Raw genomic sequence first — 26,151 nt, 5'->3', positions numbered from 1 at the left:
GCGCGTTCTGCGTGCGCGGGGCAGGAGATCCGAGGCGAGCACGTTCTGCGTGCGCGGGGCAGGAGATCCGAGGCGAGCACGTTCTGCGTGCGCGGGGCAGGAGATCCGAGGCGAGCACGTTCTGCGTGCGCGGGCAGGAGATATAATGTCAGGACGTTCTGCGTGCATGTGCATTGATTTTACTGAAACTGTAGAGACAGTAAAACCATTCCAGTACCTGGTCGTGATGTATTTCCTTGCAGGAAGGGGAGGTGAAGTGAAGTATGGTGTTAATGAAAATACTGTTATCATGGATGGTAAAATGCAGGTCTGTATTTGAGATTTCTACTGCTGTTGTGGGAAAAGGAAAAATTCACGGTTACAGTAGAGCAAGTTGTCAAAACTACAGTCCTTGGGCCACAAACTGCAACAAATGAGAAAGAAATATAAGCACAAAGAAAATAAAGTCTACAAGCCCAAGCAACTTTATTCTCTTTGATGAGGTGATTGATTTGCAGAAAACCTCCGTTCTGCCTTAAAGTGCAATCCTGAGCTCCATGTCGCTTGCCACTTTAATGCTGCATCACACTCCCATGCTCATCTCTCTGTCCTTAGACTTCTACACTGTTCTACTAAAGGTCAATGCAAGCTCAAGCAACAACATTCTATCTTTGTACTAGGCACGTTTGCAGCTGTCTGGCCTTAACATTGATTTCAACAAATTCAGATCTTAACCACAGTTCCAATTCTCTCTCTGACAGTAGGTGCTGCTAATGTAGGATGGATGTATCAGCGCTTCAAAGGATGGGGGAAGGAGCTGGTTGGTGCTCGGGATGGGGATTCCCCATCGGTACGCTGCCGGCAGGACGGTCTGCACGCTAGCGTCAACCTGCCTTTTTCTACCACTGGGTTACTGAAGCCTGCTCGTTTCCAGATTTTCATGCTTCCCTCTCCAACTTAAGATAACTTGCTTTAACTATTCATCCACTCTCTGGGTCTAATTTCTTCCATCATGCCTCCTTTTGTCTTACAGTATTATCACTTCTGTCATTTAACCATCTTCTGTTGTCCACTTGAATCACTTTACATAGAGCAGGAGTCAAGCCATTCAAGCCTGCTCTGCCAATCAATCAGATCATGGCCGGTCTGAACCTCAACTCCATTTTCCCACCTTGATTCATAGCCCTTGGCTGAGATCAATAGATTTTTGTTAGATGAGTATCTTGAAAATTTCCTGGCATCCAGCGTCTTTTTTTTTTTTGGGGGGGGGGGGAAAGAGAGTTCCAGATTTCCACTACCCTTTGTGTGAATTTCACTCCTAAATAGCCTATATGGTGAAAGGCTGAGGCCCATGTACACATCCCTGGGGAACACTGCCTGTCACATCTGGCCAGAGTATTCTCTTTATCCTACCTCCCAAACAATTACCAACCCATGTCACAAGGTTACCTCCAATTCCATGCACTTTTATTTTTGCTAATAATCTCATGAGGAAGCTCATCAAATGCTTTCTGGAAGTCCATATAGACAAACTCAGTAGGACCGCCCATTAGTCACGTCTTCAAAAAATTCAACTAGATTATTCAGTTCTGACCTGCGCTTCACAAATCCATGCCAATTCTTTAATCAGCTCACACTTGTCCAAGTGCTCAATCACTCTGTCCTTGAGGAGATTCCAGTAATGTTCCACAACTGATGTTAAATTCACAGGTCCGTACTTACCTGGTTTCTCCCTCCCTCCCTCCTCAAATAAAAGGAGTGACATTTGCAGCTTTCCAACCCAAAAAGCAGAATTCCCAAAAGTAGAAAGCTTTGGAAAATGACAACTAACATACCTGCAATTTCCTCATCTTGGTACCCTGGGATGGAAACCATCAGGTCTTGGAGATTTGTCCATCTTAAGCCCCATTATTTTCTCCATTACCATTTTTAAACTTGTTAAATCCAATAAGTTCCTCCTTTTTCATTAATTTTTAGGTTCCCTTCTACCACTGGTATTTTGTCCTCTTCCCTTACTGTGAAAACAGATACAAAGTATTCATTTAACAAGTCTATCATTTCCTTCTTGTTCATTATAGTCTCACCTACATGTCTTCAGTGAGCCCACACCCCCCCCCCCTTGCCACTCTCTTTCTCTAAATATTTTTACTGTCAGCTTTGATAGTCCTTGCAAGTTTTTTTAAAATTCCCTTTTTGCACCTCATTACTTTTTGTATCCCTTTGCTGATTGCATTAATCTGATGACAAATTGTCATCATCTCGATCAGTTATTGGTCTTCCAAGGTCTAAAATTGCGGTCACAGATCAGTGTTATTTGATCAACTTGCACTAATTTTTAGGTTTGACTGCTGCCAAGAAAATCATGCAGATTAAGTTAGATTCATTTAAATAATAAATTGCACAGTAAAACATTTCAAAAACAGTAGTTTATTAAAAACCTCAAATGCGGAGTCAAACAAAAACAGCAACTGGAATGACATAGCAGGTCTGTCAAAATCTCTGTACAGATGCTGACAGACCTCCTGTGTACTTCCAGCAGCAGCTTATTGTTGGGTAGATTGCAAGCCAGATTTGCACAATACTGTAGTATGAACAGAATTTAGGACATTATTCATAGAGTTACAATCTTATCTACATTTAGGGTGAATCTAAGCATGGTTGAGTCAAGCAGCACTGCATAATTTCACAGATGAATGTCCATCTACATCAACAAAATCCTTACATCTAAACATGGTGGAACTCATAACAGAATTTACATAATTTTCAACATTGTAAGTAGACATCCTTAGTCCAGTTTCCATTAATATATTCTTAGTGAATGTGTGGCAGTGTGTGAAGTGTTCACCTCCTGGTCCTAGATTCAATCCTGCTAAAGCAGAGGGGCTGAAGGTGGCTGCTTTCTGGCAATCACTGACAAGTGAAATTAGTTTTGGGACGTTTAAACCCATTTCCGAATGAGCATTGATTCAACATATAACCCACAGCCAAAATCTACAGTCTCACTCAGAGAAGCTTTGCAGGTGAAAGTTAATTTTTTGGATGCATTATCAGATAACTGAGTTATTGGGTGTACAGGAAAAAATATTCATGACCCTGCATCTGCTTATTCCCTTTGTATATTAGCACATATTAAAACAATTTAAAAGAACTTAAAGTATTTTTTGGAATTCTTCAAAGTCCAGTAATGTGGCTTTTGCTATCTCTGTACAGAATACATCATCGGGTGTTGCAACCAGCTTATCCAGGGAGATGTAGTTAGGCTGAGATGGGTCATATTGGGCTCGTCCCACATGTTCAAGAAACAGATGTCTGTCTTTTATTCTCAGAAACTTTGCATTGAAAACCTAGGGCAGAAACAAGAAGCCTTTATTAGGTACAGAAAGTTAATTCTCAAGATACACAGTTATAAGAAAGTTTATAGATATTTTAAATCCAAATTCTTTTATAATTAACAAAGCCAAAGCGTTAGTACCCAACAAGAATAATACACACAAGTCTTCAGTTGAACAGTCTCTAATGTGACAAGAAAAGCTATCGATCTATATTAAATTTAGTACATGGGATGTTTAATATAATTATAAGTACCTGTAGTACCTACACTGGTGCTATGATGTTAAAGGTGGGGGTGTCCCTTCATCCTGTGAGGTTTTGAGAGCTTCTTTGCTTTTTCCAAAACACTTGTAAGGGAACTGGAGATTGAATTCTCAGAGCTTTCATTTTAGGAAAGTAATGAATTTATCTAAATAGATCACAATTGTGCTTTTCTGTTTTGAACTCTTTACGTAAAAATAGGGACGCATTTTTGAACAGTAACAGATGTTATTGTGGGTTCTTTGTTAATGGTTAGAGAATGTTTACAGAAAATTCAATTTTTTAGTCAGTCACTTTTGGTTGTATATATTCACTTCAAAATCTCCCTTGAACAATTTTTAAAAATATATTTGGATATTAAATAATTAATGATGAACTCTGAGCATTTTATGGGGCAATTTGTTTTGTTTATGAAAATTTACATTTATTAAAGGCTGCATAGTCAGCAAACACCAGGAGCGCACATCTGAAAATAACCCACCCTCCCCCACACCCAGTCCATGATTTTCCATTTATTAATTTTAACAAGCAGAAAATTTAGACTTAAACATTTTAAGGCAAGAACATAAAGATAGGAACTGGCTGATGATTGGGAAATTGATGTTGGTGATACATGACATGCCGGAAAACACGCAGGGGGCAGTGGCGGGGAGAGTCATCCTTGTGTCACTCTTGTACATAAGTGCAAGCATAGAGGGACTGGTGACATCCTGGGACCAGGTCACCCAGCCAATCTCTCCAACACAGATAGTGTGCAAACACAGAAATCAATAAAAGACGTGTTGAAGAAAGAAAAACCTTAAATAGCAAGAGTTTTCTGCTTAGGAGAATTCTGTAAGGTGACTCTGACCTTTAACCTAGTTGTTTTCCACAGTAACACTAGGCTGCTCTTGAGTAGATTGCTCATTTCTCCCTGTACTCCAACACTACAGTTGTAAAGATTGGTAAAATGAAATATAATAAAACCTATATTATAAGCATGGACAAGTTTTCTGTGACAAAATCGTTTTGCACAGCATCATCAAATGAGATACTCTATGGGGTGACTAATTTCTAAGAGCAGGTCCAAGACTTTTTGTTTTGGTACAATCCAATGCAGACATGTGAAAATGCAGTTTTAGTTTTGAAATCACCTCATTGTATAAAAAGGAACCAATACTGATAAACCAACAAAGAACTACCTCAACAAAGATCCCACAACAATTTGAATATTGTTATATTAGGATACAGTACATTTATTATAAAAAGGTGAAGTTAACATCTATATTTACCTGAGGAAATTTTGTGATCAGGTGGTGGGGGATACCCATAGTATTGTGCAAGTAATCAAACAGTCCAGTCACTTTTTTCTTACTAGCGAGGAGGAGTTTGGGAACTTTGGCTACCATGTGCTGGATTTCATTATCACGAAACCCCAACTCAATCCGGCAAACCTAGAAAATAATGAAGCTGCCTGAGTGGGAGGTTTGCAATGATAGAACTGATAAATAACTACATGGAAAAGTAGCTACTGCAGCCATTACATAAAACAGTCAAAACCAAATAGGTTCCATTTTAGTCTATACATGTTATGTAACTGGCAATATTTAGACTTGCTTTACATATAAATAAGGGTATTGTACAACAAATATTTTTGAAATTGAAACTATATAAAATACATTAAAATCTTACTTCTGGGACCACTTCCTGACAACTGTTTTCATTATAAATTCCTATGTCCACATTTAAAATGGAAACTGTTCTTGTAAATTTTTATTTTTATTTTTCAGAATGCAGTGAGATTGGTGAGGCATTTATTGCCAATCCCTAGTTGCCCTGAGAAAATGGTGGCAGGCCTTCTCCTTGAACTTCTGCAGTCCTTGTGGTGATGGTGCTCCCAGGATGGTATTAGGTGGCAGTTCCAGGATTACAAGCCACTAATGAAGGAATGGTAACATATGTCCAAGTCAGGATGGTATGTGGCTTGAGAGAAATTTGCAGCTGATGGTGTTCCCACAATGTTGCGGCTCTTGTCCTTCTCAGTGGTAGAGGTTGCAGGGCTGGGCGGTGGTGTTGGAGTAAGCTTGTTGAGTTGCTGCAGTGTCTCCTGTATATAGTACATACTGCAGCCAAAGTGCACTATTGGTGGAGGGTGAATACTAAGTTCAGTGGCAGAGGCACTAATATAGCAGAATGAGTTATCCTGGATAGCACCAAGCTTCTTGAAAGATGTTGAGGCGGCACCCATCGCACTTGAACTTTGCAGATTGTGGAAAGTAATTGAAGGATCAGGAGGTAAGCCATTTGCCACAGAGTACCCATCCTCTGTCTGCAAGATGTTGATGGTGGGGCCTCAGCAATAGTGGTGCCATTGAAGATCATGGGGAAGTGGTTGGGTGTTTTCTTGTTGGAGATGGTTATTACTTGGCACTTACATGGCACAAACGTTCCTTGCCACTTGTCAGACTAAGACTTATTTCCTCCTATCTCTATTCTTTTTTTCTCCCCTTGTCCAGTCTCTGGGCTCTGTACCTGCTTAAAAACATTAGCTCTTTAACATCTTCTAGTTCTGACGAAAGGTCTTCGACCTGAAACGTTAACTGTTTCTTTCTCCACAGATGCTGCCTCACTTGCTGAGCTGTTCCAGCATTTTCTGTTCTTATTTAAGCCTGGATGTTGTCCAGATTCTGCTGTAGACTGGCGTGAGCTGTTCTATTATTGGAAGATTTGTGGAACGGAGTGCACACACTGTAGTTTCATCAGCAGACTGCCCCACTTGTCACAGAGAGGTCATTATTGAAGCAGCTGAAGATGGTTGAGAAACTCTGGCAGCAATGCCCTGGGATTGTGATGAATGGCAGCAGACAATCATGAACATCTTCCTGCTTGTCAAGTATGATTCCAGCTACTGGAGGCTGTTCCCATTGACCTCAGTTATGCTAGGGATTCTTAGTGCCATACTCTGTCGAATGCTGCCTTGATGTCAAGGGTAGATACTCCCACTTCTCCTCTGGCATGCAGCTCTTACGTCCATATTTGATGTGGTCAGCAGAACTGTTTGGGTTCTGCCAGAACCAAACATCATTATTGGTGAGGTGTCAATTAATGACACAATTGATTACTTGTTCCATCAAGACATGGGCGTTGGGTGAGCGGAAGCTACCGTGGGATAGGATATGGGCAGCAGTTATGGATGAGCTGAAGTTTATAGAGGATGGGGGATGGGAGACCGACCAGTGGCTGGGAGAAGGAGCCAGTGACTGAACACCCACACCAAGTATGACCAGTATAAACTGGATTATGGTGTGTCTCATCTACATATAACCACGGGCATGGAATGGGACAGCCTCAGAGTCCACAGTGAAAACCGTCATCCCTATATTTAATGGATTCCAGGCGTGTGCTGATACTGAGATGGCAACAGGAGCCACAGCTGCAGGGAGCAACTGAGGTGCTGGGCCGTGGAGTCACGGGGTGAGGGAGAGAGCACGCGAGCGAGCGGGAGAAAGAATGCGAGCAAGCAGAGTGAGGGGGAGGGGGGGGGGGGGGGGGGAGTTTTTTTTTATTCGTTCACGGGATGTGGGCGTCGCTGGCGAGGCCAGCATTTATTGCCCATCCCTAATTGCCCTTGAGGGGGAGGGAGGGAGAGCGTGAGCACGTGGGAGCGAGAGGGCTAGAGTGAACGACACAGAGGTGGCGCCAGAGAGCTGGCGACAGAGAAATTTTAAAATTTGAAAAACCTAGAGGTCCAATGGCGAAACAACAGGTCGTAAAAGGGGAAAGCGAAACAGCCCAACAAAGGCATAATGTTTAAGTAATATAAATAAAATAAAAATGTGAAAGAAAATATTTTCTATGAGACAGTAAATAACACCTAATGGTTGAAGAAAAGCATTAATACTGATCTTGTATAAGGTTAAGGAAAAACATGATGGCGACAGAGCAGTGAGAGAAATTCGCTTCACACGCCTCCTGGTGGCCATATTGTCCAGTTATAGCATGACAGTTTGCACAGGCAATGTCCACTGGTTGCATAAGAACATAAGAAATAGGAGCAGGAGTAGGCCATATAGCCCCTCCAGCCTGCTGCATCATTCAATCGGATCATGGCTGATCTTTGACCTCAACTCCACTTTCCTGCCCGATCCTGCCTTGATTCCCCTAGAGTCCAAATATCCATCGATCTCAGCCTTGAACATACTCAACGACTGAGCATCCACAACCCTCTGGGGTAGAGAATTCCAAAGATTCACAACCTTCTGCGTGAAGAAATTCCTCCTCATCTCAATCTTGAATGGTCAACCCCTTATCCTGTGTCTATGCCCCCTAGTTCTAGACTCTCTAGCCAGGGGAAATAATCTCTCATCATCTACCCTGTCAAGCCTCCTCAATCTTATAAGTTTCAATGAGATCACCTCTCATTATTCTAAACTCCAGAAAGTATAGGCCCATTCTACTCAATCTCTCTTCATAGGACAACCCTCTCAAATCAAGAATTAATCTGGTGAACCTTCGTTGCACCGCTTCTAAGGCAAGTATATCCTTCCTTAGATGAGATGACCAAAATTATATGCAATACTCCAGGTGAGGGCTCACTAATGCCCTGTACAACTGTATTAAGACTTCCTTACTCTTGTACTCCAACCCCCTTGTAATAAAGGCCAACATGTCATTTGCTTTCCTAATTGCTTGCTGTACCTGCATACTAACTTATTGTGTTTCTTGTACGAAGACACCCAAGTCTCTCAACACCAACATTTAATAGTTTCTCACCATTTAAAAAATATTCTGTATTTCTATTCTTCCTACCAAAGTGAATAAACTCACATTTCCCCACATTATACTCTATCTGCCACCTTCTTGCCCACTCACTTAATCTATCTATATCCCTTTGCAGACTCTGTGTCCTCCTCACAGCTTACTTTCCCACCTAGCTTTGTATCGTATGTTGGATACATTACACTCAGTCCCTTCATCTAAGTCATTAATATAGATTGTAAATAGCTGAGGCCCAAACACTGATCCTTGCGGCATCCCACTAGTTACAGCCTGCCAACCTGAAAATGACCCGTTTATCCCTTCTCTGTTTTCTGTTCTTTAACCAATCCTCTATCCATGCTAATATATTACCCCCAACCCCATGAGCCCTTACCTAGTGTAACAACCTTTTATGTGGCACCTTATCGAATGCCTTTTGAAAATCCAAATATACAACATCCACTGGTTCCCCTTGATCTACCCTGCTAGTCACATCCTCAAAAAACATTAACAAATTTGTCAAACCTGATTTCCCTCTCATAAAACTATGCTGACTCTGCCTAATCATATTATGATTTAATAGGTGCCCTGTTATCACTTCCAGCATTTTCCCGACGACCAATGTCAGGCTAACTGGCCTGTAATTCCCTGCTTTCTCTCTCTCTCCCTTCTTGAATAGCAGGGTAACATTTGGTACCTTCCAGTCCACTGGGACCATTCCAGAATCTAGAGAATTTTGGAAGATCATAACCAATGCATCCACTATCTCTGCAGCCACCTCTTTTAGAACCCTAGGATGTAGACCATGAGGTCCAGGGGATTTGTCGGCTTTTATTCCCATTAGTTTGTCCAGTACTTTTTCTCTAGTGATATTAATTGTTTTAAGTTCCTCGCTCTCATTTACCCCTTGGTTCCCCACTATTTTTGGTATGCTTTTTGTGTCTTCTACTGTGAAGATAGATACATTTGTTTAACGCATCTGCCATGTCCTGATTCCCCATTATAATTTCTCCTGTCTCAGCCTCTAAGGGACTAGATGCAGGGAGGATGTTCCCGATGGCTGGGGTGTCCAGAACCAGGGGTCACAGTCTCAGGATACGGGGTATGCCATTTAGAACAGAGATGAGGAGACATTTCTTCACTCAGAGGGTGGTGAACCTGTGGAATTCTCTACCACAGAAGGCAGTGGAGGCCAAGTCATTAAATATATTCAAGAAAGAGATAGATATATTTCTTAATGCTAAAGGGATCAAGGGATATGGGGAAAAAGCGGGAACAGGGTACTGAGTTAGACAATCAGCCATGATCATTTTGAATGGCGGAGCAGGCCCGAAGGGCTGAATGGCCTACTCTTGCTCCTATTTTCTATGTTTCTATGTTTACTTTTGCTACTCTCTTCCTTTTTACATACTCTTAGAAGCTCTTACAATCCGTTTTTATATTTCTTGCTAGTTTACTTTCATATTCTATTTTCTCCCTTATCAATTTTTTGGTTGTCCTTTGTTGGTTTCTAAAACTCTCCCAATCCCCAGGCTTATTACTCTTCTTGGCAACATTATTGGCCTCTTTCAATCTAAAACCCTCCTTAACTCCTTTAGTCAGCCACGGGTGGATCATTTTTCCCCTGAAGTTTTTATTTCTCAATGGAATGTATACTTGTTGACAATATTGAAATATTTCTTTAAATGTTTGCCATTGCTTTTCAACTGTCAAACCATTTAATTTAATTTCCCAATCTACCTTTGACAACTTACGCCTCATACCCATGTATGATTTATTTAAAGACTCTAGTTTCTGATTTAAGTATGTTACTTTCAAACTCAATGTGAAATTCTATCATATTATGATCACTCTTCCCCAGAGGTTCTTTTATTGTGAGATTACTAATTAACCCTATCTCATTACATAATACAAAATCTAAAATGGCCTGTTCCCTGGTTGGTTTTTATGACGTATTGCTCTAGAAAACAGTCTCGAATGCAGTCCGTGAACTCATTCCATGATTTGCCCAGTCTATATGCAGATTAAAGTCCCCCATGATGACTGCATTTCCTTTGTTACAAGCTCCCATTATTTCATGATTAATACTCTGTCCAATGGTATTGCTACTGTTAGGGGGCCTATAAACTACTCCCGGCAGTTTTTTCTGCCCTTTGTTATTTCTAAGTTTCCACCCATATTGATTCTACTTCCTGATCTTCTCAGCCAAAATCCTTTCTCACCACTGTCCTTATGTCATCCTTTATTATTAGGTCTACACCCCTCTTTTCCATTCTGCCCCTCTTTTCTAAATGTCATGTACCCTGGAATATTTAGTTCCCAATCTTGGTCATTTTGCAACCATGTTTCTGTAATGGCTATTAGGTCAAACCCGTTTATCTCTATTTGTGCAATCAATTCATCTATCTTGTTACGAATGCTCCATGTATTCAGATAAAGTGCCTTTAATTTTGACTTTTTACCATTTTTTCCTGCTTTGACCTTACTTGTTGCACTATTATTGGTAAATTCTCTGTTCCTTCCTGCCACACTCTGCTTATCTTTACCCAAGTCACTACACTGTTCTGTTGTCTTAACTTCTCTCATTAGATTTCTAAATTTCCCCTCACCTGACCCTGACCCTCCATCACTAGATCCTGGGTCCCCTTACCTGCCTGACTCGCAGACACACCCTCCCCTCCCTGAACACTGAATGAATCTAAACTACCACCTAATCTAAGGGGTGTGAGTGCCTCCTGGATCAAAGTGTCCAGGTAACTCTCCCCCTCCCGGATGCATCTCAATGTCTGCAGCTCGGACTCCAGCTCAACAACTCTGAGCTGAAGCCATTTACTGCAGATGTGGTCGCTGTGGATCACATTGCCTCCACCAACTCCCACATGCTGCAGTTACATTTCTGGTCTTGCCTTAGACATCCTCTATGGTGCACCGGTGCCAGTCATTTCCTGCAAGTGGTCTGAGCATCTTAAGCTCAGGGGTGTTTGTATTGCCCAATATTTAACTATACGATAGTGTAACCCTGGCATCTAACAACAGTATCCCCCTTGTGATCTGCACTGGGGATATTTGTGTTGTTCGCATGCATATTTCTTCAATCTTTAGCAAAATCATTAGCAAAGTCTATTTTTCTTTTACATTTTGTTGGAAGTTGTACTGACTGGGAATGTACTTGAAGTTTAATGGTCAGCAAGAAGTGACTGGAGGAAGCATGAAGTCAATGGCAGCTTGAGCGTAGAAATGAAATGGGGTGTCTGTATTGGGGGATCTAACTGAAATATTACATGACCGAGGAAAAATAATGTTTGCATGGCAATGGCATTTCTCCCAGCAAAATCAGCAGTAATTGTGTTACCTCCTGCATAGATGAAGAAAAAATGCCCATGATATCAAGTGACTTGCTCCAAGGATCACACACTTTTATTTGAGAGTTTGACAGAGATACGTGGCATCTTGTAAATATGTTTCAGGGAAAACTATAGCTGTTTCACTTACTTTGAGATTTTCTTTCACTGGCTCCAAGCTGCCAGTTAACAATTTGGGGAGACGAGTGACCAGATCACGAGTCTAGGAGAAAAAAAACATACACACTCACTAAAATTACCGTTTGAGATAAAAAGAAAAACCTGCAAATATGAAATTAAAAGCAGAAATTGATGGAAGTAGACAGCCTCAAAACAACAAAAAGAGATGTTAACCATTCAGGTAGAGATCCTTTGTCAGAACCCAATCTGGTGAAAGTGTTTCGAGTAGAGACCCATCATTTCTTTTATCTGCTGCTGTACATTTCCAAGCAGTTTGCTTTCATTTAGAATTAATGGGCAATGAATTTCTCATCATTTGAATTCTTGTTACAGATCATCTCCATTTTTGGAAATCTATTTTGGTCCAATCAGTTCACTACAAATCACTCCAATATAACACCTGCTTCCAGCATTTTCTATTTTTACTCCAATGTAACAGTTTCCCATGTGCTCCAAGTGAAACTCTGCTGAAGTCTATTGAGTTGAGCCCTGATTAAGATGAATATCATTAGAACAGCTACTTACAAAGAGAATACCAAGCTCCACACTACCGTTAATAACTAGTATAGCAGATATCTTAACACCATCTACAATTCCTCATGCAATGGAAGCAAACAGCAGCGCTAATGAAGGAGTCATAATTTCGTTTGAACTACTCGAAGGGTGTTTCCATATATGACGGATTCACTGATCAGAGTGAGCTTGCAATAAGGTTCAATGCTGCTTTCCTTTTACCACAATATAGCAAAGACAGTCATCACTTCATTAGCAGCATATTTACTATAAATTATTATTAAATTATGCTGTGTAGTATAAATTGACAGTAGGAAGAGCTTCTGTCTCTGCTGTTAAGTAGCTCCAACCCGCTGAGCCACATCAACTGGATGTAATTCCACATTCACGAGTCCCCACATGGTGAATTCCTCTCAGCTGTGCTTCTGGGGATGTTTTGAATTCTCCAGAGAGGCGGGAAATTAGTATTCATCCTTAGGTTGCTCTCATGCATTAAGAATGGTGATGGCAGAGAAAGTTCTGGAGAAAGTTGCCTGGTAACCTTTTCAGCTAGATGCATTTCACAGGAAGAGAAGAGATCTCGGCATGTTTTCACTATTGCAGGTGATCTTCAGGTAGTAGATAAACAGCTAAAGCTCAGACATTTTTGGGTAGATTAATACATGTTTCACCAAGGACACTTAACAGAATTTCAGCAGGAATCAATAAAAATAAGGATCAGGAACCAGCTTTTTATGTGCAAAAGGGATTTTTTATGTCTATGAATGAATCTCTCCAATACAAATAGAAGCAGCATTACTTTGCCCTTGAACAAATGCCACCTTATTCACATCGTAGAGATATCTGCAGTCTCAACAAAAACATATGCTTGTCTCATATAAACCATACTTCTGATAATCTAATTTAGCTCAGTTTATAATGCACTCACTCAGATTCAGAAATTTATGAGTTCAAGGTATACACCACAACTTACGGGCATAATCTGGGCTGGCACTCCAGTGCAGTACCGGCAAAGCACTACATTGTCAGAGGTGCCATTCTTCGGTGAGGCATTGAACGGAGGCCCAGTCTGCTTGTTTCAGTGATTTAGATGGATTTTAAAGATTTCATGGTATTATTTGAAGAACAGCAGGGAATTTCTCTAATGTACTGGTCAACATGTATCCCTCAAACAAGACCACTAAAACCAGATTAATCATCCATTGCATTGTTCTTTGTGATATTTTTGCTGTGTATAAAAGTGGCTGCATTTAAAACAACTCATTTCATGATAAGGTACCAAATAAGTGCAAGTTTTTCTTTTTTAAAATGCCCAAGTGATTATGCGCCATTGTAAAATCCAGACTCCCCATTAATTGACCATTTCAAGTAACAGTCTCATGCCATGCCTAACACAGGTGACTGATGGTAATGATCAAAGACAGGATAAGTGGCACTGAGGTACAGTTCTTCTTGGTCCATGACTAGCATACACAGACAGCAATTCTATAAGGTCTCCTCACCCCTCAATCTCCTGGCCTCACCATGTGCAGCTGCACTTCCCTCATGAGAACTCAAACATTCATGGTATTCAATTCATTATACAGCATTACCTTTTGCATATTTAGCCCCAGTTCTTTCTGGTAGAACCCAAGCCTGTTGTCCAGTCTTTCCACACTGAAATTTAACAAATAAGGAGCTCCTGACACCATCCTTGAAATGTCTCCTTTGCTGAATTTCTTAGATTGCAGGTACTGTATTCTAAAATAAATGAAAAACCACATGTTGTCTTGAAAGACTTAAAACATGTATATGTCACTAAATATTTGCTATATTTTACACACATATTTGGATTTTATAAACGTTTGTAGGATATTATGGAACATACAATATATTTCATTATTTAGTACAATGAACACCGTCCTTACATAGTTAACATATTGCAAAGAAACAAGTTTTTATGAACTTAATCTTTTTTTTGTAGCTTTAAACAAAATGATCTTATAATTGATACTTATCCAGGCTTTTGTAAGATCCAGTAAGTAATAGAAGGATTATTGTATGGATTTAATACTATTACTACTATTGCTACCACCAACTTGTATTTATATAGCACCTTTAACATAGAAAAATGACACAAGGTGTTTTACAGAGCCATAAGGAAAAAAATGGATACCGAGCCAGAGAGAGACACTAGGAAAGGGCATATACAAGCTTGCTCAAAGAGCTGGATTTTAAGAGGGCTGTTAAAAGGAGAAGATGGAGTTGGAGAAACTTAAGGAAGGAATTCCAGAGTGGCTGAAGGCACAGCAGCCAATGGTTAGGTCCAGACAGGGGGAATGTATAAGTGGCTGGAGTCAGAAGAATGGAGGGTTTGTAGTGCTGGAGAAGGTTACAGCTAGGGAGGGGTGAAACTATGGAGGGATTTAAACACGAGAAGAATTTTAAATTTGATGCTTTGGTAGAGTGGGAGCTAAGGGAGGTCATTGAGGACAGGGATGATAGATGATGGGGACTTGATTTGGGCAAAATCTTGGATGAGCCGAAGTTTACAGAGGGTGAAGATTGGGAGGCCGGCCAGGAGAGTATTGGAATAGTCGAGTCTGGAGGTGACAAAGGCATGGATGAGGGTTTCAGCAGCAGATACTCAAGTTTTTGTGAAGAATGTGAAGCTGCCAGAGGAACAGGGGAGAGTTCAAGTGGTGACTTGATAAAACCCCCACTGCTACCATGGCAGATAGGGCAGGGCAGGTGGAGGAAAGTTTAGCCAGGTGGGGAGGCTTGGCAAGGTGCCACCACTTATAAGCCAAATGTCAGAAAATCAATACAATCATCTACAATAGGTTTGTGGATAGAAAGGACCTTGTTCATGAGAAAGTAGACATTCCAGAGGGAACTGCAGAGAGGGGCAGTGATTGTTGATCCGCTGACAGAGTCCAAGGGGACAGTGGTGGGTGAGGTGAGCAGAATGGGAAGGAGGTTGGCGAGGAATCCCCAAAAGTGCTGTATTTTCTGCTGAATAATGCTAGATACAAGAGCTGGGGAAACGTATGTTAATTGTATCCATATGATTTATATCAATTAGTGTTAATTGTATTCAGGTGGTGCGTATCAATTGGGAACTCTCTCGTATTCATTTATAAGAGAGCTGATCTAGGGTGTGGTGGGGGTGTAATGTGGATCTCTGTGAATAAAGGCTTGAAACAACTGAAGACCAGGCCTAGTATTCTCTCCTTCACCACCTGGCTATCCAATTTATAACCATATATACCTCAGCTGTGACATCATTATTTCAGGGATGTCAATTCTACGATTGTGGGCCAAATGACTTAAATGAAAAGGAAAATTGGACGGGGTATATAATGGGCGGCCAATCTGATAGTCAGTTTTCTGCTCCCGCCGAGGTTGAAAGTTACCTCCCATGGAGTCCACTTTGCTTTGAACTGCTCTTGAACTGCTAATTATTGAAGACAAAAGGAAGTCAGAAATTCACATGGCAGAAAAGTTTACTTACATCGATTTACATCGAAACTACAGCACAGACTAGTTGGGCCGAAAGGCCTGTTTCTATGCCGGCATTTATGCTCCACATGAACCTCCTCCCTCCCTACTTTATCTAACCCCATCACAAAATCTTTCTATTCCTTTCTCCCCCATGTGCTTATCTAGCTTTCCCTTAAATGCTTCTATGTTATTTGCCTCAACTACACCTTGTGGTAGAGCATTCCACATTCTTACCACTCTTTGGGTAAAGACGTTTCTCCTGAATTCCCCAATTGGATTTATTAGTGACTATTTTATATTGATGACCTCTAGTTTTGGACTCCCCCACAAGTGGAAACATTTTCTCTACATCTACCCTATCAAATCCTATCATTACCTGAATGACCTCGATCAGGTCACCCCTCAGCCTTCTCTTTTCTAGAGAAAAGAGCCCCAGCTTGTTCAGTCTTTCCTGATAAAGATATCTTCTTAATTCTGGTATCATCCTTGTGAATCTTTTTTGCACTGTCTCCAATGCCTTTATATTCTTTCTATAATATGGAGCCCAGAACTGTGCAGAATACTCCAAGTGTGGTCTAACCAGGGTTCTATGCAAGTTTAACATGAAAAGCAACTTTGCTTTTCAATTCTATCCCTGTAGAAATGAACCCTAGTGCTTGATTTTCCTTTTTTATGGCCTTATTAACCTGCGTCACTACTTTTAGTAATTTGTGTATCTGTACCCCTAGGTCCCTTTGCTTCTCTATCCCGTTTGGACTTTTATTACCCAAGCAGTATGTGGCCTACTTATTCTTCCTACCAAAATGCACCACCTCACACTTATCTATAGTGAAAATTAATTTGCCAATTATACGACCATTCTGCAAGTTTATGTGAAACACGAAATTCAGCATGGCAGAAGCCTGGCCGGGACGAATGCGTATATTACACAGTGCCACTCATTCAGCGCATGGATTCCAGGATTATGATTCCACTGAAGATTTCTCCATTTCAGTTGAGCTCAACTTGGAACACCTTTCAAAGAAAGTGAATGACTTGTGTTTTGTCTTAATACGTGAGGAAAAAGTTAACGGGTTACTGAGATGAATGTCTGTACTTGTCATGATTTAAATAAGTAATTGCAAGACATTTTATCAAATTTACAGAAACACTTCTGAAGCTAAATGTTAGTTACTAATAACAATATTTTCTTTCTGAAGTCCTAAGTTAAAATTGCAATGTTAGATGTTTAAAAACCTGAATGTTTATCTTCCATTTGCATTTGTCCTCTTGCATTTTGACGCATTCTTCCTGTGTATTAACTACATCCCCCATTCTGGTGCCGTCCACCAATTTTGAAATTATACTTCCAATTCCCGAATCCACAATTTACATTAATGATTTGAACAACAATGGTACCAGCAACAATCCCTGTGGTACGCCACTTTCCACCTTTTGCCAGTCTGGAGTAGCTACCTTTAACCCCTACTCTCTGTTTTCTGTTTTGTAGCCAGCTTGCTATTCAATCTGCTACCTGTGCTCTGACTCCACATGCTCTGACCTTAGCTATGAGTCTCCAATGCAGTACCATATCGAAGGCTTTTTGAAAATCTAAACACATTACATCTACTCCATTACCCTTGACTACTCTTTCTGTTACTTCTTCAAAGAATTCAGTAAGGTTGGTCAAGCATGACTTTCCCTTCTGAAATCCGTGCTGACAATTCCTTATTATATTTTCGTTCTCTAGATGTCTTTCTATTACATCTTTGAGTAAAGATTCTATTATCTTTCCTACCACCTACGTTAAGCTAAATGGTCTATAGTTCCCTGGACTTGTTCTATCTTCCGTTTTAAATATAGGAGTAACATTTGCTGTCTGCCAGTACTCTGGCACATTTCCTGTTTCTAGTGAATTATTATATATCATAATAGGTGCAGCACAGGAGGAGGCCATTCGGCCCATCGTACCTGTGCCGGTTCATTGAAAGAGCTACCATTTTGTCCCATTCCTCTGTTCTTTCCCCAAAGCCCTGTAAATATTTTCCCTTCAAGTATGTATCCAATTTCCTTTTGAAAGTTACTATTGAATCTGCTTCCACCACCCTTGCAGGAAGTGCATTCCAGATCATTACAACTCGCTGCATAAAAAAAATGTTTCCTCATGTCACCTCTGGCTCTTTTGCCGATCACCTTGAATCTGTGTCCTCTGGTTCTTGACACTTCTGCCACTGGAAACAGTTTTTCCTTATTTACTTTGTCAAAACCGTTTATGATTTTGAACACCTCTATCAAATCTGCCCTTAACCTTCTTCTGTTCTGAGAACAACCCCAGCTTCTCCAGTCTATCCACATAACTGAAGTCCCTCATCCCTGGTACCATTCTAGTAAATCTCTTCTGCACCCTCTCTAAGGCCTTGACATCTTTCCTAAAGCGTGGTGCCCAGAATTGAACACAATACTCCAAGGCCTAACCAGTATTTTATAAAGGTTTAGTATAACTTCCTTGCTTTTGTACTCTATGCTTCTATTAATAAAGTCCAGTATCCCAAATGCTTTTTTTTAACAGCCTTCTCAACTTGTCCTGCCACCTTCAAAGATTTGTGTATGTGCACCCCCAGGTCTCTCTGTTCCTGCACCCCATTTAAAATTGTACCATTTCGTTTATATTGCCTCTCCTCATTCTTCCTACCAAAATGTATCACTTCACACTTCTTTGCGTTAAATTTCATCTGCCATGTGTCTGCCCATTTCACCAGTCTATCTACATCCTCCTGAAGTCTGTTACTATCCTCCACACTGTTTACTACATTTCCGAGTTTCGTGTCATCTGCAAACTTTGAAATTATACTCTCTATACCCAAGACCAGGTCATTAATATATATCAAAAAGAGTAGTGGTCCTAATACTGACCCCTGGGGAACACCACTGTATACTTCCTTTCAGTTTGAAAAACAACCAACCATTCACGACTACTCTCTGCTTTCTGTCCCTTAGCCAATTTTGTATTCATGCTGCCACTATCCCTTTGATCCCATGGGCTTTAATTTTGCTAACAAGTCTATTATGTGGTACTTTATCAAATGCCTTTTGAAAGTCCATATACACATCAACCACAGTACCCTTATCAACCTTCTGTTACTTCATCAAAGAACTAAATCAAGTTCGTCAAACACAATTTTTCTTTAACAAATCTATGCTGACTTTCATTTATTAGCCCATACTTTTCCAAGTGCCAATTAATTTTGTCCAGGATTATTGCCTCTATGTTTCCCCACCACTATTGTTAGGCTGACTGGCCTGTTTATTCCTCTCACCTTTTTTGAACAGGGGTGTAACATTTGCAATTCTCCAGTCCTCCGGCATATCCTCAAATCTAAGGAGGATTGGAAGATTGTGGCCAGAGCCTCCGTAATTTCCACTTTGGTCTTTGTCTTACTTATGTCTTTCTCAATCATTATTTTAAACCTTATGTTATGATTGCCGAGATGTTCCCCTATGCTTACTTCTCTTATCTGTTCTGGTTCATTTCCCATTACTAGATCCAGTAGTGATTCCTCTCTTGTTGGGCTTCTCACTTACTGGGTAAGAAAAGAGTTAAGTATACACTGTAAAAACTCCATTCCCCTTCCTTCTTTCCCTACTTCTTCCTGCCAGTTTATTTGGGGGTAGTTGAAATCTCCTTGGATCCGAATTGTTCAAAGCTTTCAAAATTTTAAACGCTTCTATTATATCTTCTCTTGTTCATCTCTTTTCAAGACAGAAAAGACCCAGGGTAGTCAATCTTTCCTCGTACATCGTAAACCTCAAGTTCTGGCATTAACCATGTAGCCCTTCTCCACACCCCCTCCAAATAACTGAATATACTTTTTGATATATGGAGACTAAAACTGCACACAATACACCAGATGCAGTCTCACCAGGGCCAAATACAGTTTTAAAATTATCTTTCTGGATTTAAATGGTATACTCTTTGCTATGTATCCCAACATTCTGTTTGCTTTTTTTTTTAAAACAGCTTGGAAACATTGTGTTGATGGTTTTAGTGACCTGTCCACTAAATTCCCATGATTTCTCTCCTTCTCTGAAACCTCAAGAACATTCTCATTTAGCATAGAATCCACATCAATTTTCCCTCTGCCAAATCACATAACCTTTCATTTCCCTGTATTAAACTACATCTGTAATGTCTCCACCTAATGAACGAGCTTGTCAAAATCCCTTTTGAATGTGTGTGCACTCAATCATCATTTGCCACTGCTCTCAATTTGGTGTAATCTGTAAATGTGGACACAATTCCTTCCTTTAAATCATTTATAAAAATTATAAACACCAGCAGCCCCAATCGTGAACCCTGTGGCACTCCACTGATAACTGCCAATCAGGCACCTGCCCATCCACTACTACTCATTGTTGTCTATCAACCAACCACTTGCCAATCCATTTTAATACATTCCCATCTATTCAATGGACTTGGACCTTATGTAGCAGCCTATTATGTGGGACAATGTCAAATGTCTTCCTGAAATCCAAGTAGATAACATTCAGTTTCTCTCCCACGGCAACTAGGTCTGTCAACTCCTCTAAGAAATCCAATAAGTTGCTCAAGTATGACCTCGCACTCCTAAAACCATAGTGACTGTCTCATGTCCCTCAAGATGCTCCCTTACATTATCCCTCATAATACTTTCCCAACAGTGGAAGTAAGGCTTACAGGTCTGTAATCTGACGGTTTATCCCTTGCTCATTTTTTAAGAAGTGAGTCACATTTACTATTTTCCAATCCTCTGGGATTTGGCCAAAGCCAGTGAACTCTGAAAAAAATCCATAAGAGGATGTAAGAGGAGCTTGAGTCAATTCCTTTAAAACTCTGGGATGAAAGTTGTCAGACCCAGGAGCTTTATCTACCTTGAGCTTCAACAACCTCCTCAAAATGCCCATTCTTGGAATTCCTCAGCCTATCTTTATAGATCTCCCGATACTGTTCTTTACCTCATCTGTAAATTCTCCATATTCTCAGTCAGGATGAAGGGGTTTCTAGTGAGGAATGCTCCAAGCAGATCATCTTCTACTCCTACATCTTTCAGGAATAGAAGTCGCTCTTTTACATCTCTGTCAAAATCCAATCGCAACAGCATATTGGCCACATTCGGTCGCCTTTCCAGTTTAGACAGATCCACACCTTACGATATGATTAAAAGTAAAAACAGTATGCAGTGTCAAATAATTCTGTCATAACAGCCAATTTTAGTTTATTGGCTGTGACAATTAAAGTCATAAAAATAAAAAGTCACTACGCTTTTATACATGTTAGCCATATATCTTTGTACAGAGCAACACCACTGTTCCCAAAATGCTAACAATGATTTACATGCTTATATGAAGGTTGAGAGAATGAGATGCACACACGCATTAAATGTTGGTGTCTAGAGAGATTTGGGTGACCTGGTACAAGAAACACAAACTTAGCAAGCAGGTATAGCAAGCAATTAGGAAGGCAAATGGCATGTTGGCCTTTATTGCAAGGTGGTTGGAGCACAAGAGTAAGGAAGTCTTACTACAATTGTACAGGGGTTTGGTGAGACCTCACCTGAAGTACTGCGTACAGTTTTGGTCTCATCTAAGAAAGGATACACTTGCCTTAGAGGCAGTGCAATGAAGGTTCAATAGATTATTTCCTGGGATGAGAGGGTTGTCCTATGAGGCGAGATTGAATAGAATGAGCCTATATTCTCTGGAGTTTAGAAGAATGAGAGGTGATCTCATTGAAACATATAAGATTCTGAGGGGGCTTTTTAAAAATTCGTTCATGGGATGTGAGCGTCGCTGGCGAGGCCAGCATTTATTACCCATCCCTAATTGCCCTTGAGAAGGTGGTGGTGAGCCGCCTTCTTGAACCGCTGCAGTCCGTGTAGTGAAGGTTCTCCCACAGTGCTGTTAGGAAGGGAGTTCCAGGATTTTGACCCAGCGACGATGAAGGAACGGCGATATATTTCCAAGTCAGGATGGTGTGTGACTTGGAGGGGAACATGCAGGTGGTGTTGTTCCCATGTGCTTGCCACCCTTGTCCTTCTGGGTGGTAGAGGTCGCGGGTTTGGGAGGTGCTGTCGAAGAAGCCTTGGCGAGTTGCTGCAGTGCATCCTGTAGATGGTACACACTGCAGCCACTGTGCGCCAGTGGTGAAGGGAGTGAATGTTTAGGGTGGTGGATGGCGTGCCAATCAAGCGGGCTGCTTTGTCCTGGATTGTGTCGAGCTTCTTGAGTGTTGTTGGAGCTGCACTCATCCAGGCAAGTGGAGAGTATTCCATCACACTTCTGACTTGTGCCTTGTAAATGGTGGAAAGGCTTTGGGGAGTCAGGAGGTGAGTAACTCGCCACAGAATACCCAGCCTCTGACCTGTTCTTGTAGCCACAGTATTTATATGGCTGGTCCAGTTAAGTTTCTGGTCAATGGTGACCTCCAGGATGTTGATGGTGGGGAATTTGGCGATGGTAATGCCATTGAATGTCAAGGGGAGGTGGTTAGACTCTCTCTTGTTGGAGATGGTCATTGCCTGGCACGAATGTCACTTGCCACTTATCAGCCCAAGCCTGGATGTTGTCCAGGTCTTGGTGAATGTGGACTCGGACTGCTTCATTATTTGAGGGGTTGCGAGTGGAACTGAACACTGTGCAATCATCAGTGAACATCCCCATTTCTGACCTTATGATGGAAGGAAGGTCATTGATGAAGCAGTTGAAGATGGTTGGGCCTAGGAACTGCCTTGAGGAACTCCTGCAGCAACATCCTGGGGCTGAGATGATTGACCTCCAACAACCACCACCATCTTCCTTTCTGCTAGGTATGACTCCAGCCACTGGAGAGTTTTCCCTCCGATTCCCATTGACTTCAATTTTACTAGGGCTCCTTGGTGCCACACTCGGTCAAATGCTGCCTTGATGTCAAGGGCAGTCACTCTCACCTCACCTTGACAGGGTAGCTGCTGAGAGGTTGTTTCCCCTGCCTGGAGAGTCTAGAACTAGAGGGCATAGTCGCAGGTAAAGATCCATGTGAACTACGAGATGGGGAAACTAAAAGCCAAAAGTGACGTCAGAAGGAAAGGAAATAATGAGTGTACACTGTTGCCTATTTTAGCTTTTCCCATGAGTTCTCTAAATGTTCATGATCAGTGCCACCAGGCTTTCACAAAAGCTAATTGAGCAATGGGATGTGTTGCTGGGACAATCCTATATATATATATACACATACACACACGTATAAAAAAAAATGCACTGTAATATCCTTAAACAAAACTGTGGTTAGGCCTCATCTAGAACACTGAGTCCGGTTTTGGCCCCCCTCATATGGTGGGAGATTAAGAAGCCCTGAAAAAGGTTCAGAGGAGGGCCACTAAAATGATACCTAGTTTAAAAGCCCTTACTTATCACAATAAGCTTCAAGAGCAGAGTTTTTTAGTCTAGAAAAGTGTAGACTTTGGGGAGATTTGATTGAAGTATTAATAATAATGAAGGAATTCGTCTGTGCCTACAGACTATCTGAATTAGATAGGTCAGGGAGAACCAGGGGATATCAATATAAAATACATAAGCACAGAACTAGGTTTGATGTCAAAAGATTTTTCTTTTTGCTGAGGGTCATCGACCTCGAACAAGTTGCTGGCTCGTAATGCGGATTAGCTGCAAACATTCAAATGGGAGCCGGATGAATTCCTGGCTGAGGTTAATATCACTGCGTGCATTAGGTTGGTGAGTTGTTGGGTGATATGCCTCGCTGTGGTCTCTTGAACTTGTTTTGATTGTGTTCGGGGGTCAGAGAGGAATTTCTCTTTCCCCGAATTGGCATAGGATTGTTTTTCTGTTTTTTGGCCTCTCCAGGAGTTGCTGATGGGCAGGACCATTTGAGGTCATAATACTTAATTGCACCATGACTCTATTGGACAGACTCGATGGACCAGCTGGTCTTTTCCTTTATCATTTTCGTATGTTTGTATATCACAGGGATCCAACTCTTGAATGGCACTATTAACCAAAAAAAATATGAAGCTTATCTAAATGATGGTGACTTTTGATTAACAGCCAGCTAGGATGGCCTGCTGCATTAATGTTCTAAAATACCGGAATTATTTGTATTTTTAAACAGATCTAGCACATACCCAGAAGCACCAGCTTGGTTAGAGTCTCAGACCGGTCCACATAGTCACGCAGTGTAAAAGAGGTTGGAGGGAGTGAAGGACTTGCCTCAATTTGCAAAGCTTCTTCTTCAGATATTTCTTCAAACGGAGATAGGGGTGGGACAACATCAAATGCTGGGATTTAAAAGGAAAATCAACACTAGATTACCCAAAGATTACAATTCCATTGCAAGTAAATATCATTACAAGTTGATAAATGGTGAAGTGAAACACAGGGTGAACAATCTGCTGATCTTCCTTCTTTCCTATCAAGCATTAGGCAATTTACTTGTGGTCAGTGTTGCAGACTTCCTTAGCCTCAATGAGATATTCAACACTGGTCAAAAGTAAGATTCACAAGTATGTCATAAGGAAATTCCATTATGAGAAGTACATAGCCCTGTAGAGTGTTATTGGAACCAGCAGATGCACCTTCTCAATAGTTCAATGGATAAAAGTATCATGTGATGCATCAGGGACGTCACAGGTGTTATGATACCTGTTCTGTGTATGTGTAGTGCTGCCATCTTGTGTGTGTTGAAGTGCACAGCACGGGTTCAGTCTCTGACTTGTACTCATAACTGCACAGAAGTGGTAGTAGTACACATATGTAGGTCCTAGGTGAGTACAGGTATGGATTTAGCTGCAATGACCCTAGTTAGTCAAGTAGTCCACTGATACTCAATGCCCAGGCTGGTAAAAATAAATATTTGGGCACCTGAAGGCCACTGAAATGTGCTCCCAGATCATTTATGGATAACAGTTTTAATGGTCCGCTCATTAACAACCAGGTGAGCTCATCAACATAATAGACCTCTCTGTCTTAGTGCCAGCAGTTCGCTTCTTTCTGTCAAGCTGGACTTTTCAGAATTACCACTTTAAAATCATGAAGCTGAGTTCAAATTAGAAACCTGGCTAAAACGAAAAATCCCTGCTACGTCAAAAGCCCTAGTTATGACACTCCTGGAAAACAGGCTAATGTGAAGTTTGCTGTGTAGTGCTAAGTATTTAGAAAATCATGGAAAGGACATTAATGTTAAGATAAGTGTATTTTAGCAATCTTTCAATCTTTTAGGTCACTGTTTTTCCCCGTTGGCACATAGGTTCTCCTGAGCCTTTGTACCAGTTGTTCTAAAAAAAAATTATCCCCAGCACCTTAATGGTAGCAATGGGAATCCCTCTATCTGAGGTATCTGGAAGAGGACCACCAGATGCTTGCCAGGCACCAAGAGAGGTGCTCTGTGCTCACCCATCAGCAGCTACACACCTGCATCTGCAGACAGAATTGGCCTACTTCATTTTAGCAGATGATTACTGCAGCTGTCAGTTTCTATTCCCAAAGGAAGCTGGAACAGCACACTGATAACACCTTGAACATGTGAATTCCTGACCAACTGTAATGTTGGATGGTTTCTCAGTATTAACTGAATCACAGGGTATAACTTTTTCAGTGCACTGTAAGAAAGAAGGCATGTCACGGTGATCAATTGCCAGCACACCAATTGGCTGCATCCATCAAGATGAAGAGGGCGAGGGTGAGAGAGTGCAAGTGAAAAGAGAAAGAGAGAGAACGTGCGAGAGAAAGAATGAAAGACAAGCAGTGGGTATTCAACATTAAAATCTGACAATGGATAAGGAAATGGCTGAAGGGCAAGAGGCAGCAGGTAAAGGAAATTGAACGAACTTGCATTTACATTGCACCCTTCATATCCTCAGGATGTCCCAAAGTGCTTCACAGTGTACTTTTGAAGCATAGTCCCTGTAGTAATGTAGGGAACTACGGCAGGCAATTTGCACACAGCAATGTCCCACAAACAGTATTGAGATATATGACCAATTAATCTTTTTGGTGGTGCTGTTTGAGGGATAATTGTTGGTCAGGACACTTGGAGATTGCCTTGCTCTTCTTCAAATAGTGCCATATGATTTTTTTTGTGTCAGCCCAAGAGATCTAGAGAGGGCCTCATTTTAACGTCTCCTTTGAAAGATGCACTTACAACAGCACTCCCTCAGTACTGTACTGAAGTGTCAGCCTAGATTATGTGCTGAAAGATGTCATCCATATCAGCAGACTCAGCCACATCTACCTGGTAGGTAGGTCCCCTACAACTGTAGGGAACTGTCTTCACAGGTCTAGGTCATCAAATGGCCAGATATAGGGCTGTAAGCACACATGC

At 41.1% G+C, this 26,151-nt stretch overlaps 1 protein-coding gene across 2 annotated transcripts in view; it reads right to left on the bottom strand.

Annotated features, from left to right (window-relative positions):
- Positions 1-2,386: 2,386 nt before the first annotated feature.
- mterf3 (mitochondrial transcription termination factor 3) overlaps positions 2,387-26,151 on the bottom strand; it is a 30,671-nt gene continuing 6,906 nt past the window's right edge. For both annotated transcript variants that reach the window (XM_067979158.1, XM_067979166.1), the window contains exons 3-8: positions 23,957-24,109; positions 20,796-20,985; positions 13,934-14,081; positions 11,800-11,871; positions 4,842-5,003; positions 2,387-3,323 (exon numbers count right to left, since the gene is read on the bottom strand). In XM_067979158.1, coding sequence (XP_067835259.1) covers positions 3,129-3,323; positions 4,842-5,003; positions 11,800-11,871; positions 13,934-14,081; positions 20,796-20,985; positions 23,957-24,109 — 920 coding nt within the window. In that variant the 3' untranslated portion in view covers positions 2,387-3,128. The remainder of the gene's footprint in view (positions 3,324-4,841; positions 5,004-11,799; positions 11,872-13,933; positions 14,082-20,795; positions 20,986-23,956; positions 24,110-26,151) is intronic.

This window comes from Heptranchias perlo, chromosome 3 (genome assembly GCF_035084215.1).
Source record: "Heptranchias perlo isolate sHepPer1 chromosome 3, sHepPer1.hap1, whole genome shotgun sequence".
Classification (NCBI taxonomy): Eukaryota; Metazoa; Chordata; class Chondrichthyes; order Hexanchiformes; family Hexanchidae; genus Heptranchias; species Heptranchias perlo.
This window is presented reverse-complemented; position numbering and strand designations above follow the sequence as displayed.